Here is an 18609-nt window from a genome sequence, read left to right on the forward strand (position 1 = left end):
TGTGAGTGAATCCCTTTGCCGACAATGTTAGATTGTGCGAACCATCATGATATGAGTATCGCATGGTAATTCGATGGCGCTTGTCGTTTCAGTGCTCACAGCTGTTGCAGCAATTAATAATGCAGTTGATGTTGCGGACTCTGTTGCGTTGACTGATGCGCTCAAGGACCAAGAGGCTGCCTTAGATGGTGTTGACGAAGCGTTGGGCTCTAGATACCTCTCGCATTTCATTGCTGTGAAGAACGAGAAGAGAGAGGTTTGTTCATATGATCACCTCCATCTTATTAATATGTTGCGCCGGGTATATTCTGGAGGGTTTCCAGAGTGGTAGAGGTGCCAGCAACCGTAAAAAGTTACCTATTCCTACCCAATCATAATTTTGATTCCTGGGTGAATCCTTGGAAGTCATAGGTGCTCCTGACTCATTGTAATTCTTCTACCGACTCTGCAGTATTTAAAATCACAAAGCCAATAAAGATACATTTAAAGTATCGGTTGTACTACAGAGAACATTCTCTTAGTAACCTCTTTTGCAGAATGTGTTAGGCTTGCGGAGTTCTTCGTCTTGGTATCTGGTACCTGAAAATTATTTGCTTGGTAACCGAGTAGTAAGTGGTCATTTCGCATTACTGGTCAAAGATTACATCAGTTTGTTCAGTTTGTAGAACATTGTCCTGTTAAGAAATTGGTCTCTCCGAAATAACTATAAAAGAGGTCCATTGTTTTATGAATAATTTCGCCCTAAGGCTTTTCGACTCGCACTGTTTATTAAATTCACCTTTTTAACGAGTGAAAGCGAAGATCAAAATTTAGCTTCAAAATCAGTATAGCAATAAAATCTATAGTTTAAGATTTTCTTGGGTTCTAGACACCGTTTACTGGTTATGGTATCTTTGAAGTTGTTTCTTTTTATTTGACAGGAACTCGGCGTACAACATGAGGATCTTAACCAAGTTGAAGTCCAAGCCCTCGTTGAGTATGTGAACACAGAGGTACAGGAGGAAAATGACCGTAAGTTACCTTCGAATTCAGTTGCGATTCGCTATTTTCTCATAGCTTTGTTGTTGTGTTGCTGTCATCATGTTCAGTTTTTTTAGATCTCACAACTGAACAAAGACAATGGTAGAACCTGAAAACTTGTTAAATGTACAGATACTCTGGTTAAAAACAAATGTTTGAAGATATATCATGCCCTTTAGCTTTCCAAGAATGTTTAAACGAATTTTTGCCAGTAGCCAGTGAAAGAGAATTTTTATGATTTCTGTTCTTAGTTTATTCTACGCAGTCTCACCTTTGGATCTCGTATGATGCATTAAAATAGAAAATAATTATCTGTTTACAGTCTGAAGTATTTGACTGGCTGCTTTTCTTTTTGTTGTGTCAGGTCGGCAGTGGTGGTTTCTTAGTTTTTATGGCAATACATTCTTTATAGTTTGTTTGTATCGAGTCTTACCTAAATTTCGAGTTCATTTGTTTGGTTAGCTTCCTTTTTTGTATGCGCATCAACGAGCAATATTATCGTCTCTTCAGATTTTGAAAGAAGTTTCTAGTTGGATAAATACATACTTTGTTAGTTCTGCAACTTAATATCACTACCAGTGATTAAAAGACTAAAATTGATAACTGATATTTGTGCAATGGCACAATAGTCATGAGTGTGTAATGCCAATTGAGCAGAGAGAAGTGGTTCTTAAGAACACTTGTACTGATTGTTAAAATATATTTTGTTTTGTAAAGTGGCTAATTGACGAGAACTCCATACAAAGGAGCTCCACTTTATGGCCAAATACTATATTTATTATACTATTGGAAAAATAAAATATGGTATTGTTTCAAACAAAAAGGCTGTTGGTTTTGTAGTAGGTCAGTATGTCGAATCATTGAGTCACTTGACCTCTTAGTTTTGCGATAATTTGAAGTCAATTGCCATTCGTCTTTATACTATCAAACAGGTCTATAAACCCTATTTTGCTATATATGCACGTCGGCATCAATGATTTATGTCCATTCACCGTGTTTATCTTTTCGCGAGATTTTTAGACTATCGGAATACTGCACTTGAAACACCTTATCTTTGCCGATTCTATCAATTTACTATTCGGCGCCTTTGCCTGTGGATAAGAGCAAGCATCAAATGCTTTTTTCCACCTCTAAGATTTGAGTATAATCGGTAGTGAATAGACGTGAAAGCTCGGACATGTGACCGTATTGACTGCCTGTAATCTTTGCAACTAGGCCGTATGGATGTGTTGAGCCTTCCAGTTGCAGAACCTTACTTTGCCTTCATCTGCTGTCAACAAGCATGATTTCTACGATCGATAAGGAAAAACAGAAGCTTTTTAGGTTTTTGACAAGTGATAATAATGGGGACATAGTCGTGCGTCTCCTTGCACACCACCGCAGGTGCCATGAAAAGCTTAAAAACTCATTCAAAGCATCTCATGGTTTGTATATGATTTTTCTATAAATCACTGATAAAATAACTAATAAAATTATTTACTGTTGTATGTGTAGTGGCCGTTGATGGATCTTTGGCGTCTCTGTTCCGATATTTCTGGTATAAGAGTGATATGACATTAAATATTAGTTGTCTCAGTACTAGCATCAGTATCATCAATACATGCAGATTGCTTCTTTAAACTGTGCTTGTGCAGCTAAAACAGAAATCCCTGTGCAATTGGGGTTCTTTGTATGACACCTCTGGAAAAGCCAGACTCTGTCTAAGGCGCAGATGCTGGGCCATTACCTGACATTGAATTTATGCCTGATTTTGGCATTCACTTTCCTGCTTCCTTGCTTGCTTTTTTGCTTGCTTGCTTGCTTGCTTGCTTGCTTGCTTGCTTGCTTGCTTGCTTGCTTGCTTGCTTGCTTGCTTGCTTGCTTGCTTGCTTGCTTGCTTGCTTGCTTGCTTGCTTGCTTGCTTGCTTGCTTGCTTGCTTGCTTGCTTGCTTGTATCATATAACTATCATTTGATGGTCTTACTACTGCTGGTCTTAGAGGGCCCTCATAGCCTAGAAACATGGCGGTCTCACGGCCGAAAACTGTGAGAAAGGTCATGGAGAGCTAAATGAATCATTGAGTCACTCCAAAACCCCCTTTTTTAAGAATGTTATCAGCATTTTAATGTATTGCCAAGAAAGAAGGAAGGATGATCCTTTCTTTCTCTGGAATCATGGATGTACTCTTTTCTAGATTTGTTACTCTTACTTTTGTCATTTATATTATTCGTCAGCTAGTTTGTAAATTCTGTTTGTTGTTGCAATCATCTACATTTTCAAAAAAGCAATATTAGGGGGCAACAAATTCAAATTTAAATTTCATTTCATTAAGCAACATTCTTACAGTGTGTTTATTGAAAATATATTTACTTATTGTCTTAAATATAAAGAGGAATTAAAGAATTATTAAAAGAATATCCGTGAGTGTTGCCTAGGACACTGAGATAAACCTGAAAGGTTATCGAGTCCAGTGCCCTATTACATACGCTTGTGATATATACATTAATATTATACAATCTGAATTTCAAAAAATTTTAAGCAACAGTAACAGAACAAAATTACAAGAAAGAATAGAAAAATTGCATGAAAGTGGAAATAGAGAGGGACACGGCAGCTTCTAAGAAAGTCTTTTGTACTATTTTCTTGTGGCAAAACTTGAGGTTGCCAATGTTGGAGCAAGCAACTTTCGATTTTTTTATCTGAAAGTAAACCATTTCTCGAAATCTAGTTCTTATTGCTCCCCTGTCTTTCCCCCTGGATGTTTTTTGGCTTAATCTGAAATTCAGTTTTCGGTGGACCAGTCTTACTATATTGCTTATTGTAGTTACCATGAGCCTCATCTAACAGTATTATTTCTCTCAAAAACAAAGTTAAAATGCTTATTATGCACCTTAGAAAGTTGCTATTCAGTACAAAATGTAACGAAATTCCAGGAATTTTAGATCTTTTTTAGTCCGAAGGAGTCCAAATTAAGTGAAAAAGATTCTTTATCGGTGCCTTTATGAGAAATGTCTCTAAGAGAAATGTCTTTATGAGAAATGTTTTTATGAAAAATATCTTTATGAGAATTTATAATGACTTCGCTTCCTTCCTGCTTTGAATATTCTTGTCCCAGTAATTAGCTTTGCGTATCTGATCTTTGTTGTCTTTACGATTTAGATTTCTAGACCTTTTGATTGGAATTTTGCAGCTTTTATTTGGTATCCGATATCAAATCTGTAATCATCTTCCTACATTTTCTCTCCTAACTCGGATATCTATCTGAGTATTCATGCATCATCAACACATTCAACCAAAAGAAGCAGTCACATTCTAATTATATACATTAGAGACACGTGATTGTGGTTGTCATCTTGGTTTTCCCTCGTATACTCGCAGACATTGCATTATTAGATGTCCGATGCAGATATCGTGCAAATTATGTTTGCTACAGGTGTTTGCATTCATCGAAAAACCAGACAAATATTGATGGCGAGCAGAATTACAGCTTTTTCTTGTTTCCCCCGTGTTGTACATTAGAAGATCTTCATTTTTGAAAAAAATCTAGCTTATTGATTTCTTATTTCAGTAATCTTTCTTGAGTTCTGAAATTTGAGCCTTTACTTAATGCCGTTACTTTGTTACCTCCTTTCAGGACGTAACGCTCGTCTCGTTAATATTTAAAACTCTCCATGCAAAATACTAATCAATTGCTGGTTGTTTGGTTAGAACTATAGATGAAAATCACATCATTTGGTAGTTGCATTATATTCTTTAATAAATGGAACTTTTTTGCACATTATTCTCTGCAAAATAAACCGTGTGGACCAACTATATTCATTCTAAAGTCTATCTTGAATAGCGCTACACCTGGCAACTGCTTTGATCAGATTTTGGAAATACATTTTCTTTGGTTTAATATTCCTTTACGCAAGCATGGAAAAGAGTAACACGGTTCAACCTTGATATTGGTGCAACGCAGCGCTTATGCGTCAAGTTTCTCCACAAACTATCAATTTAGAGATTCCAAATGTTCGAGGAATGGTTGATATGATACTTTAAATTTCCGTGTAGTATCCATAGAGCAGCATCAGTTACGTTTCAACAACCTGTCTACTCATTTTACTATCTGGTCACGACAATTTATTGATATAGGAGTGCGGGCTGAATGGACGATGCTGCATTTTGTGGACCTGAAAACACAGTGAGCTGGATTTTAAAATGATTATGAAAAGCCTTGTGTTTTTATCAAATATCCCGTCTTGCTACGGATCGCGGGGAAATATAAATCATTTTTATCGCCAAAGGCAAGTAACTGACTGAGAAATTTTTGGTTGAGGCAGACATCAGAGCCTTTCGAGTCAATGCAATTTCTGTTTGAAGCGCAAGGCAGTGTCACTGTTTTTGCCGCTCTTTTGGATTCCTCTTGGCACATTTTTATAAGAAGAGTGCTGCTTGAATATAGCAAAGATCGTCTAAGAATGCCTTTTTGGGGTTTGGTTAAAGTTGCATATGGTGTTACTTCGACTTCGTTTGATCGTTTTGTGCATAACATCAGAAAACTGGATGATAGCCCAGTTCCCGACAGAAAATTTGGAGCTACTACGACGGATGGTAAGCCAAATATTAATTTCATCTCGGTCATCCAATGGATATATGAGGATTTATGATGTTGTTATAAAAACCATGCTTCCACCCATAACTCCAGCCCTTTCCCTTTGAACTGTATCTTGTATATTCTGTTTCCTGGGATTTTTAGGATTTTTGCAGATAAACCTGCCGCAGAAAAGATTTAATTTTAACCACAGCAGTTCACCCCTTAGGGACAGTCAGATCGCAATATAAAGAGGCTTCTGCTTGATTGGAAAACGAAGCTTCTCATGACCAGGATCTCTCCCTGAATCTTCCAATGAAATGCTGATTAAAAGGCAGCTTTGTTGACTTTAATAATTCCTACCTAGCCTCGAAATCAATTCGTCAATTTCCCTTAGTGAGGGTTTTGCTTCGTTGAATCACTTTTGCCATTTTGGTGTCACCTTGGTTTTTTACTTCCTTGTTTAGACTCGTCATTTAGAACAGATTTCTGTGCCAAAGATTGGTGATCACTTTGATCTAGTCAGTTACACCGTCTTTTTTGCTCTTTGTTGAAATGAATTTCTGTTGGCCTAATAATACTCGTTCCGTATTAAGTAATTGGCGAGAGGGGTTTACCTAGCTTTGCCAAATTAATGGAAACATATGCTCGTCGCCTATTTAGCTTTTGAACAACAACAACGGCAACAGCAACAACAACAGCATGAAAACAACAGTATCGTTAATAGCATATTTGGTAGGTTTCTTTGTCTGGACATACAGGAAATTGACAGAAGTTTTGGCTATCTCCGCCATGTTCTTTCAGAAGCACTGTAGACTGTCATTCCCCCATCACATGGGATATTATTTTCTCATTCTGGAACAAAATTGATTTTTCAATAGAGGCCACTGTGATAAGGGTCGATCAAAGCACAAGTTCTTTTTATTTCAATAATTTCAAACGCAAAGTTAAGTTTGTAAATAACACTTGGTCCCTAAACTTCGCCTAGCCCAGTGAGTTTATCTTGAATAAAATATTAAGAGATGTAACATCAAATATTAAAGAAGATGGTTTTAATTTATCGAAATATTAGCAAGCCGGTTAGACCAAAAGTATTATATAAGATTCAACACTGCAGAGGTTCCTTTGTTTTTGAGTATGTTTCGACTAAAAAGTTGTTTGACTACATTTTTTTTTCAAGTGACATGTAAGTCTCGATTTAAAACAACTCTATTTCTCAAGTACCGCGTTTTTGTATTCAAAACTTGCTTTCAAAAGCTCTTTGCTCTCCTCTATTTTCTCGCATTTTGCCTAACCGGATGTTTTTCTTTTTGAATAGCATCATTTCTTTTTTTAAGTCTGTGGAATGACAAGTTAAATAACTCTTTTGTGGAAATTGAGCCTATCTTCTTTTTCCTCGAAATAGGTTCGCAATAATTTGTTACTTCTTAGAAAACTTTTGATTAGCATTTCCTTTTGATGAATGAAAGGTGAACTTTCTTTAGCCGAATTGTTTGCAAATTGAAGAATTCCACTGCAAATGGGACGCTAAGTAGAAGAAACGTTATGATTTGAATGAGTGAAATGCCTAAAAGGAGGGCAGCTTGTATAAGGGACTTCCTGCCGATTAAGCAGGGTATACTGATTCCCCAAATAGGACTAGTCCTGCTGGGCACTTCAATCTAAACCTGCCAAAGTCATCCACAGTGCGTCTCGTTAATCTTTTTATTTGCATACAGGTGCAGAGCACATAATGTTTTATTGATGAAGGCTCGAGATTTGACGGAATGTGCATTCTTCTCTTTTCATTGCATTTAGATAATGTAATCGCAATCTAGCTCTGTTCACTTATCACTTACCTTAATAATTCATATGCATCTGAATGAGCTAAATGGAAATACCCACCTAACCCACCACCTTGTTTGCTCTAAAGTACGTTGCCTTGGTGAGTACTGTACACATAGAGATGTTACTAATGTTGGCATACAAATTCCATGATAACAACATTCAATTTCTGTATATAAACTGCGACAATTTTACGTGTTCAGAGATTTGCGTGAACTGACAGCTGAGATTAGGAGCGGGTTGAAGTGCGTCTCGTCAAAGAAGTCTGGTTGATTGTTGGAATGGAACGCGTCAGTTGGTTGATGGTCGAAATCGGCTAATGAACTCTTCGTAACATATTTGCACTGGTTTTGTTATGTATTCTACTTGTACTTTGTAAGTTCTTCTATTCATTAGTGCTTTGGTGATAACTTTATACGTTCAACAGAAGCAAATTTCAATGCGTAGCCTGTAGCAAAAGGTTATTTGGCAAAAAGTCTAAGATCCATCCGATTATCCTTGTTAATCGGTCATTGGGATCTGTGTTATCATCGTGAAAATTTTAACTTTGCTTGGAGCCCATATTGCAGTTGGGTAACACACCTATATTCCATAATGGGCAGCAAAAACAACGATGAAGACTGGAATGGAAGAATCGAGTTTATTAGGCGAATTGCTCCGGGAAAGGAACAAATTGGTGACACAGACAACGAAGAAAAGGGTGTCTTGAATTTCCATGGTGAATCAACAAAGCGTGTTGATGAAGATCAAGATGATGATTCCGACTTTGAAACAGATTTGGAAGAAGAGGAAATAATTGAAAGTGGAAAAACTACTCAGTGTCAACAAAGCCAACACTTGGAAAGTGTGTATAGAAAGGCTTGTAGAAAGCTGAAGATCATCCCATGCAGCCCGTTTATACGTCACATTTGTGACGAAGAGATTGATCTGAGTCATTATAACATTGGTCCGCATGGAGCCAAAGCCGTTGCGCGAACGTTGAAGGAAAACACGACCACAACCATACTATGTATCCATGACAACGGCATCAGCATAGAAGGAGCAAAGGCATTCGCTGAGATGCTAGCAGATAATTGCTTCATTACTGTTGTCGATTTCTCTATGAACTTCATCAAAGGAGAGGGTATTTCGGCCATATCAAACGTACTCATTGGCAATAATTATATTCTTGAACTTAGCTTAGCATCTACAAGACTTAATGATGGAGATTCTGTCTTGTTGGGTCGCGTTCTGAAGGAGAACTCCACTTTACGCTCTTTGGATTTAAGCTCCAATGAAATTGGAGAAGATGGAGGTATCAAGCTTGCAGAGGGTATAAAGGCTAATAGGGGGATTTTGTCTCTTAATCTTAGTTGCAACCATATTCGAAGTAAAGGGGCTGCTGCAATTGCTAATTCCTTGATTTCAAATTATACAATGAAGACCCTAGACCTAAGCAGTAATGGCTTTGCAGATTTTGGTTCGCATGCAATAGGAAATGCCCTTTTGATAAACAGTACTTTAAGAGCATTGGATATTTCACAGAACCGTATCTCTGCAGAGGGTGCATTCAGGCTTAGTATTGGGCTAGAGCTAAACATTGGTTTAAAGGTATTAAAAATCGGCGGGAATCCGTTCCAGTCTCGCGGTGCTTCCATGATCATTGACTCGCTGATAACGAATAAAGAAACAGCAATTGAAGAGATTTATTTCGATGACATCGTTGTATCGGCTGACTTTGACAAACAGCTTTCGCAGCTGTTTGAAGAAAGGGAAGGTGTATATATCCAGTTTGGGGCAGTTGTCAAAGGGAAAGAGCACAAGAGGAGAGGCAAAGAGCAGAAGGTGAGTTTTTCTGTCACTTGCACCCCAAGATGAGCTTCTTTTCTATTTTCTTCTTTATTTTCTTTCTTTTGCCATTCTTACGGCTATCAGTTGTCAGCACACTGAAAGTTTTTTTTGCACGCTGTGAAAAAGTGAAACTCGGTAAAACTATCTACATGGCGACATCTGTTTCTTGTTTTGAACGATTTTGCTGATTTCCACAAAACTTTTGCAGGGAACAGACCAGATAGACACGAACCCAAGACCAGACACGAAACAATTAATAATTTACCGAAACTAGACCATTCCAGTTTGTCAAAACAAATGTAATTGTTTCATGGTTATTCAAGATGACTGTAGGTCTAAATTGCAATTTGAATATAAGTTTATTAGCAACAGTAATCAAGACACAAGATTCATGTTTTCGTCATGTAGATGATTCCCTTATTGTTACGCTATTCTCCAATTAACGATCATCCTTTTAAATATCATCCTTTTACGTTGTTTAAAAAATTAAAACTAACAACTTGAAATTCATTCCTGTACACTAATAATGACAACTATTCACCTTCGCAGGACTTGATTTCAAGGATTCTCGACCATATCGAGCTTCGTGGAATCCGTGTTGTTGATTTTTTCCGCGCGATGGATAAAACTGGCCGCTTGATGATAACAAAGGCGGAGCTAATTAAGGGACTTAAAACTGCGGGAATACCAATGAGACGGTCTCAGGTGGACAATCTGTTTGAACTATTCGATGTTGATGGCAACGGGTTTGCTCAATACAAGGAATTCGTCGAGATAATCAGGAAGCGCACGCACGAAGAGTTCGCAGCGACTAGAAGCAACTATCAATGGAATCATTAGAGGTTCTTGCACAACCGGCATGCTTTGCGAGTCTATTTTCGAAAGGGGCCTAATGTCACACTGCATGAGAATACCAAATAATGTACATATGTCCTCACATGATAAAATTGCGTTACAGCAAAGCATGCTGGTTGCGCAAAAGCCTTATAAGCCAATAACTGACGTCAATGTCGCTTGGCATGACCCTACACAAAGTGACAGTGTTTAACTGAAAACTAGTTCACATTTTACTTGCAACAACAATGTCTTCAGCAAATCGATTTGCATCTTTTACTTGCTCACCAAAATGAAACACACTCCCTTGTATAGCATATATTTGCTTTGTATGTGTACTTTAATCATTGATGTCATCAAATTAATCACGGAACACATTTGCTTGGCATCAGTTTGTTATGGTGAAATCTTTGACTTTCTTAATGTTTTTTTACTTTATTTCTTAAAAAAGTCTGTTGATGGCTATCTCTGATTTTCTTTTCCATGCTGATTTCTTTCATCTGTAACGTTTTCGCTTTGAAATGCATAGGGCTTACCAAAATGCCTAGATTTAAGCTATAATTCTGTACCCTCTCTGGTACTTGGGCAAATCAATTAATGCTTCTGCCTACCACTCTGTCAACAATATGTTGAGCAAAGCTTAATTCAGATATGAAACCCACCTCCGCTTTTGTGAACAAATGTTTCCTCTTCCTTACTGAGAAGAAACGTCACATCCAAACTATGTATTTCTCGTACCATCAAAGACGATGTTCGATGTTTACTTTCGTTCTTCAATGTAGTCTATTTTCCTCAAAGATTTGTGAAACGTCAGTGTTGTCATCAGTAACTACCCAGTTTTATTCTATATAGAAGAGATGTATTCAGCGTGGCAATACAAGAGCCTAAACATTCTTTCAAAGGCTGTCAGTTCCAAAAAACGATAAAATTCATTTAGAAGCTACTGTCTGACAGGGTTTTATTTCACGATAAAACTGCAGAACGCTATAGTGCAAATACTTCTAAGCGATGGAATGCTGATAGATAATGTTGGTAGAGTCAAAAGTACACTATTAGATAAGGAATGCCGTTAGTCTGTCTGTCTAGATTTTTTGTAGCTATTTCAACGATGGATGTGTACATTAACATGCAATCCGTTTTACTAACCACATTAGACTACGACTGCTAGGAGGATAAATCTTGGCTGAAAGTATCTTAAAACAGACTCAAGAGTTTCAATGATAATGGCTTCGTGTTTACAGTTACTTGTCAATGTTTTCACGACATCAAAGAACTCGTAACGAGAGAGTTTTAAGATAAGCTCAAAGAATTTTGTCTACATTCGTTTTTGTCTGATTTTTACTAAAAGGTTTTACTGCTTCTGGTAATGTGGTTTCAGATGCTTTTCATTAGTAGTATTCATCTCATAGTTGCTTTCCACGTAGACTACTTTCAGTCATCAATTTGGTTGTTGTCAAATTGAATACCGTTTCCTTCCTTAAAAGTCTATTCAAAACATTTTTTGGAAAATTATCGAGCGTTTTCTTGCTACATATTGCCTTTTTTTTATCACCGCCTAAATTTCCTCGTTTATCTATCTCCCTCATTCATATATCAATATTTCTCTTGAACTCTTCCAAGCTACTTTTTGGTACTGGGTTTTTTTCTGTAACAATGCTTCGCTGTCAGTTAGTAGCCTTGCCTCGTTCTGTTTGGAAAATACTTGATTTTGCCCAAAGCTTCGTATTGTCTTCTATAATAACCATCTTCTTTCGGTAGACGAGCGAGAACTGGACATTAACTAAAATTCAAGTCATCACCCACAACCACCCAACAACACCCCAACCCACACCTCTAATGTGATCTCGTGGTCCTTGTGTAGTAAAACCTCTTCTGCAACTTCATTTCCTTGCAAAAATCACTTTTAGACATATTGTAGTGACTCGATGTGAGTATGTACCCTCAACTAGATGTGAAGCATACAGTTTGGAATGTGAAAGGATTCGAGTTGGATTTCTTATATTCGGTAGAAACTTCACAGTGTCCCGCAAAATGTTGAGTGCTTGTAATGCCCTTGCCTCTCCGTATCTAGCAGTTTGAACGCTAACTCACAAAAAGTCTTTACTGCGTCATTTTAAATCTCACCGGCAATTTAAGAGGTAATTGCCATCCGCTGCTGTCTCATTAATGCTTTTTCCACTAATTCCTGCTTCAACTGACGGTCTACTCCTTAAAGGATCCAGCAATTAGTAGGCGATGTCATTTATCCAATTCTGTTCTGGCAGTTTCCAATTAGAATAAATCGTGTTCTGGTCTCCATAATTAATGACTTATCAATTATTTTCATATTATGCTTACCTAACTTGAATAAGACATTTGATCGGCATGCCCTTTAGGCCTGTCAAAATACCGTCAGGCAAGAATAGGCCGCTCATTCAACATTCAGTGTTCGGCTTTGTTTTAATAATTTTAAATGTTTTTACGCCTTTTAAGACAGGTAGAATAAAGCTTAATATTTACTAGTTTCCTGAACCATTACGTTCGCACTTTGAAATGCTTGGGACCTGCAGTTATCTTGAAGTGAGAATCATCTTGATTTTCGCAAACTCTTGACTCATCAGTAGATTGCACCGAGCAAAGTTTTCTTAAACTTTGAAGAGCTGCAGATGTTTATGTAAGGAATTTCAGATATGAAGAATTTCTTATTTATCTCATCACTCTGAATCTCCTGTATACCGAGTCTCGCGTTCGTGTGTATTTACCCTTTTGATGAGTGGAGACGGGTTTTCGTAAAATGCAAGTTCAAATACATTTTAAATATTTTGTTAAGATGCTGTTGTATTGTGAAATCTAAATGCCCTACGACTGACTTCTGAGCATTCACCTCGGTACAGATTGCTTCCCAAAGAATCAGCTAAAGGAATTTGTTGACTAGCCCTGATGAGCATATAACCGACATTGTAGCCTATTTGATTTCTATTCTCAATTGGAAGGAGAACTGCCCAATCTACAAACCACTCGTTATGGCAAAGCGACTGTTTCGAATGTTCACATTGTGACGTAACAACATCTTTACCACGCTTTGCTTATGTTGAGTAGCGTATCGATAGCACGCCGTAATAAGTCCACGTTTTAGCAGTGGATTGTTTGAAAAGCTGGCTCTGGCAATTGGAGCTGATATTTATCAGGGTACTTTTGCAAGAGTCTGTAAACATAACATGCTCGCGATCAGGTGGGTTTAGGGCACCTATAGGAACATTCCTAATAACAGGGTTTTAACTCAATGTTGTGAGGCTTGGGTTCGTCTTCAAGCTTCGTCTTCAATTTGATCAAAACCTCGATATAGTATAATCAACAATGGAGAACCTACATTATGAAGATGTGGGATTTCTATACATACATCAAAGATAGTCGCATCTTAGTAACAGTGATAACGGCAATTAAATGTATTCACTTTCTGGATACGAACACCCGCAAAGAATCGTAAATCTGACACTAGCACTGGTTGCCTTGGTGTAAAGTGTATATGCTTATTTTACTAAGCATCCAAGAATACGGTAACATATTTAGTAGGCAAGACTGCTTTTCTTGGATTTTTATCACGTTTTCAACTAATCATACCAAAAAATGGATTACGACTCCCAAAGTAACGATACGGATGTCGTGCGATACATTGTCGAATCTGAGTCGACTAAACCGTCATTGGGAAGAGACGGCATAAAGTACGACCAACGAGCGCCGAGTGCGTACAGCTGTTTGTCCGACAGTTTTGATACCGACTTGGAAGAAGATTTTCCACCAAGAGTCCAACCCTTGCTGAACTTGCAGCAGTTGTATGCGGTCCATTGCCGAGAGTTCTGTGTTGTCCCGTGCAGTTCTTTTGTACGTAGTATTTTCAAAGACGAAATCGATATTTCTCATTATAACATCGGGCCTAAAGGATGCAGAGCAGTTGCCAAAACTATGAAACAAAACACCACTACCACTCTGCTTAACATCAGTGACAATGGGGTAGAAACAGAGGGAGCTATCGCAATAGCTGAATTGTTGCAGGAAAATTTCTTTTTGACTGTCGTAGATATGTCCATGAATTCCATTGGAAAGCAAGGGATTGAAGCTCTTTGTTCAATGTTAAATAATAACAAATATTTGCAAGAATTGAGTTTAGCATCGAATAAGATAAACGATAAGACAGTTAGATCTATTGCAAATGCACTGAAGGAGAATTCAACGCTGCGTGTATTAGACTTAGGTACCAATGATATCGGCAGCGACGGTGGTGCAATTTTGGCGGCTGCAGTTCAAGCCAATGGAGGATTGTTTTATTTGAATCTTGGTGGGAATTTCATACGCAGAAAAGGCGCAGTTCAACTGCTTGAAGCCATTGAAGCAAACGACACTCTGCGCTCTGTAGATCTTAGTTTCAACGGTCTTGATGTTTACGCTGCAAATGCCATTGAAAGCCTTCTTAAAAGAAATACGACATTGAAAGAGTTGGATATTTCACACAACAGACTTTCAAGTGAGACAGCCCAGAATATAGCTGTTGGTTTAGAAAAGAACACTGTGCTCAGAGTATTGAAAGTGGGCTGGAACCCCCTTCAGAGTGCTGGCGCAAAGATGATCGTGGACGGAATTACTGGGAGTGATGTAACAGTGTTAGAAGAATTGTACCTTGATGATATCCCTGTTACTGGAGAATTCGAGGATGCTTTGGAGAATCTTTTTGATACAACACCGGGGGTGTACGTTCAATTCGGAACAAGAGTAAGAGGAAAAGGCCATCGTAAGAGAAAGAAGGAGCAAAAGGTTTGTCGATTTGAAATACGTAAAATTTCCCCTTGCATTTATAGTTACGACATTGCTGTGTTTCATTATTCTTCGTTAAATAAAGAATATGTTATTTGAAAAAGATAAAGAGGGAAACGCCGAAATACAACACAGCTAACCTCTAGAATTGAAATAAAGATGTACATTTGGGCAAAGTGTCTGTAATCAATTTACAGATAATGCAACTCTATAAGCTTTTTTATATTGAGAAACATATCTGTTATGAATCGTTTTTTTTGCCATAGTGTTTTGATGATTTGTATTTCGCTTTAGGACTTGGTATCAAGAATTTTGGATTACATTGAGTTCCGTGGCATTCGGATGATGGATTTCTTTCGTCGCATGGACAAAAGCGGCAAAATGATGATTACCAAGGAACAGTTCCGGAAAGGTCTTCAAACGGCTGAAATTCCCATGTCCGGGAGCCAGCTCAATAAACTTTTTAGTTTGCTAGATGAAAATGGAACGGGTTTTGCCAGGTACAGAGATTTTGCCAAGGTTCTTAGACCAGACTTCCACGGACAGTTTGCTAAGCAAAGATCTAATTCTAAATGGGATCATTAAACTATATGTTAAACCTTTGTATATAGATAAAGCATACGCGCTAATAAAGCTGTTTGATATTAATTGTGATTTGCGATTTATGATATATTATTTATAGCCGCAGTCATTTATCTGAAGCTTCTATCTAAGTTTTTTATATTCAGGATATATATATTTGTTACTAAGTAGACGGTAATATTTTCTATTACGTCATTAACAGAAATGTCACGTGGACCTCGAACGTGCTGCCTAAAAAGCAGCAACAAAAAGAAATTACAAAATAAATCGACAACAGTCACCAACCTGCGTACATTGTGTTTCGGGTTACTGTGCCCATCAAGGTGTTTGAACCTAGTAATGAGGCCATGATTTGTATTCATTGCCTCCCTAAACATTCTCTTTACTTCTCATTCGCTTACTGCCTAATCACTAACACTCTTTTAAATGCCCTTGTTTTTTTTATTTTTTCCTTGATATCAGTAATCGTTTAAACTTGTAACTGGGAAATGAGATAAAACATTTTGATATTTCAAACATTGGAGTTTAAAAATGATCCACTCGCTCGCTTACTGCTTCATTAGTTTTAAAATACTAATTGAAAATCTTGCTATATCTAGACGCTTGAAGATAGCCCTACGATAAATTGTTAAGAGAATGTTAGCACACCAAGAAAATTGCTGAGCTTCGCTTTCGACTTGTAATTCAATCTTTCCGAAAAGTAAAATTACATATGACAGCCAAAAGTTCTGTCACAATGTACAGTGAAATTCCAGGCACCGAAATTATTTCCCGTTGCGAAAAGGTAGTCTTTGTTTAAGCGTTGCTTTAACAATTGCTTGACTGATGAAATTTTGCATTTTTTTCAAATGGGGAATGATAATTTGTCTATAATTGGATGTGATTCTATTTATCAAATGCTGTCCGTTTTTAGATGCTGTCCATTGTAAGATAGTGTCCGTTATAAGATGGTGTCAATTGTTTTATTGTGTCCGTTAATTATGATTTCAATGTAGTTTGTAATTGTTACTACTAAGCTTCCGAAGGTATTTTATATGCTTCTGAAGAAGTGTTATGGTCCACCCTCTCGATGTAACAACACCTGGTCAATCCTACGCCTGGAATTACAGGGAGCTAGCGACTACCCTCGCGCTTAAGTGAGAGTTTGGTCATGGCAGGGACTCTAACCCAAAACTATGTAGTCCGTAACCCTAGTCACTGAGCCAACCACACTCGTAAAAAGTTTTGCGATAAATAAAACAAATCCGTCGCCTGAGTCGTTACTGGAAAAGTGTGTTGTGTTCTATCACGAATATAATTGAGATCATGTTTCGTATGAGCAGCTATACACGCTGCAGGCTGGTAGGAAAGACCAATGTTAAATGTTGACCATTTTTTATTATTTGTTTGCAGTAAGGCACGATTCATGCTGTCTTTGGGGAACGTTCCATACCTAATTTTTTAATTCAGAAAAAAACCACGATTTTGTCAGTTTTCTATTTAAGCATGGCTTGTTTTCTTTCTTGTCAAGGTTTGCTTCGTTGTCTTTTTCCAGCACTTTTTTGTAAAAGCTGTCGATCAGATACATCTGTCTGCAAGTAAGAGTATCTTGTTTTGGCTACTACCATCCAAAGTAGAGCCTCTGATGTTTGTTATGATTATAGCATACTTGATTGAATTCACCAACGAATTCATTCCTTCGATATTCTTCCGTCTGGTATATACGTGCTGCTACCTCTCAGTAGATTTATGGTACCTGCAACCTTATTATAATAATTGTCGCTAAACTATGATTTTTTTTACTTTTTCAAATTGTTGTCCGCTGGTTTTCTCGGCATAGCAACCCATTTTTTCGTCGGATTCGGTTAGCTTTGCACTAAAGACATCTATTCATTGCAGTCATGGAGTCTTCGACTGCATACCTGTCTCGTTATTTTTGTTCGTTTGGATCTTTGTGGCTTTTGTCTGGGATGTCTGGACCACTGCATTGACTTTGTTCGAGAACATCAAACTCCTGCTTATCCATTTTCTGCGCGGGGTTATCATGTGGAGAGTGTGATAAATTGCCTATAAAAGCATTGGACATTTCTTCATGCAAAGCTACTCTCAAACATTCGACAGTGTTTAGTGCCTCTGGATGCCTTCAGCCCCAGTAATCGCAATATCGAGACTAAACAAGAGTTTTTAAATTTTTGACTTTCAGTCTTATATTATCACAGTGCAATACAGGATGACTCGTATTTGAGAAGCATTTGAACTCATTGATGCACAACTGTCTCCACCATATTCATATGTTTTGGATATTTTTAACCGAAGAATGGATGGTGAATAGAAAAGTCTTCACCGGATCAATTACGTCTTTGTAACTGTGGATGCTAAACATGTTTTCATTCGTTCAGAAGATTTTTAATAGATCAGGTGGTGTATTTAACATGGTATTGATCTACACATTTGCGAAAGCTTTTAGGATACATAGCGACATTTGCAACCCTAAAATCATAAGTACATATGCAGTGTTTGTTGGTTCACTAAGTTTGGCTGTTATATACTGAGAGGCATTTGTACATACTGAACAGTCTGGCCGTGTTTGACTTTCCTCCAGTCCTCGAGACAATCTGTTATCTTATGTTAATGATGTTAAATTAGTGTTGCAATTAGCTTTTAATTGCTTTTCTTGATTATTACAATCGTTAAAGTTTGTGATATTTTTGCCAATTTGGTTAGCTTAGTAGTTTCTCGACTTTTATCCTAGTAGTCAGGACAGTAAAAAACTAGCTATGGCGTTGTGAGTAATTGCAGCGGGTATGGTGTGAATCTCTACATACAAAGTCATAGATATATGATCTTTTTCTAATAGCTTAGTTGAATGACTAGTTCGATCAAAAGTCGTTGTTTTTGCTTATAAGTTTAAAATTTGTGTCTCAAGAAAAATGATTTGCAATGGTTTTCATGTTAATGTCCAGTGCTATTATTCAATTTCAGTGTCAGTTGCCAGAGTTTTGGTGAGTGGTCTTCCTAAGGCCTTCTCAATGTCTGGATGTTATCTAGCCAAATTTGTGAATAATCTTTTTTGAATGTAAAGTATTGCACCTATGACCTGAAAAGAAAATCTTGATAAGATATTGGGTCGAAGAAATGCTTTAATTCAAGGAAGATTCGTAACTGCAAAATTGATATTTCTTTTAATGAAACATTTCCTTA

At 37.4% G+C, this 18609-nt stretch overlaps 3 protein-coding genes across 5 annotated transcripts in view; all 3 read left to right on the forward strand.

Moving 5' to 3' along the window:
- The window catches only part of LOC135687303 (ras GTPase-activating-like protein IQGAP1), a 54601-nt gene that overhangs the window by 13394 nt on the left and 22598 nt on the right, over positions 1-18609 (forward strand). For all 3 annotated transcript variants that reach the window (XR_010516182.2, XM_065203833.2, XM_065203832.2), the window contains exons 15-16: positions 93-256; positions 921-1011. Coding sequence is in view for 2 of the 3 variants with exons in the window: in XM_065203833.2 (XP_065059905.2) it covers positions 93-256; positions 921-1011 (255 nt within the window). In the remaining variant the exon portion in view is untranslated. The remainder of the gene's footprint in view (positions 1-92; positions 257-920; positions 1012-18609) is intronic.
- Positions 5622-10065, forward strand: LOC135687307 (uncharacterized). Its single transcript, XM_065203836.2, has 2 exons — positions 5622-9219; positions 9775-10065. Exons 1-2 carry the CDS (start codon positions 7990-7992, stop codon positions 10063-10065), a joined length of 1521 nt encoding a protein of 506 aa, XP_065059908.2. The 5' UTR covers positions 5622-7989.
- LOC135687308 (uncharacterized) lies at positions 13665-15169 on the forward strand. Its single transcript, XM_065203837.2, has one exon. The coding sequence runs from the start codon at positions 13666-13668 to the stop codon at positions 14944-14946; it is 1281 nt and encodes a 426-aa protein (XP_065059909.2). The 5' UTR covers position 13665; the 3' UTR covers positions 14947-15169.

Source organism: Rhopilema esculentum, chromosome 20 (assembly GCF_057945365.1).
Source record: "Rhopilema esculentum isolate cy_ngs chromosome 20, ASM5794536v1, whole genome shotgun sequence".
Taxonomy (NCBI): Eukaryota; Metazoa; Cnidaria; class Scyphozoa; order Rhizostomeae; family Rhizostomatidae; genus Rhopilema; species Rhopilema esculentum.

Bases quoted from the DNA above. Each gene is read 5' to 3' on its own strand.
- LOC135687307 (XM_065203836.2), top strand. From the start codon at position 7,990: ATGGGCAGCAAAAACAACGATGAAGACTGGAATGGAAGAATCGAGTTT. The intron at 9,220-9,774 runs GTGAGTTTTTCT...TCACCTTCGCAG, and splicing joins GGAGAGGCAAAGAGCAGAAG to GACTTGATTTCAAGGATTCT.
- LOC135687308 (XM_065203837.2), top strand. From the start codon at position 13,666: ATGGATTACGACTCCCAAAGTAACGATACGGATGTCGTGCGATACATT.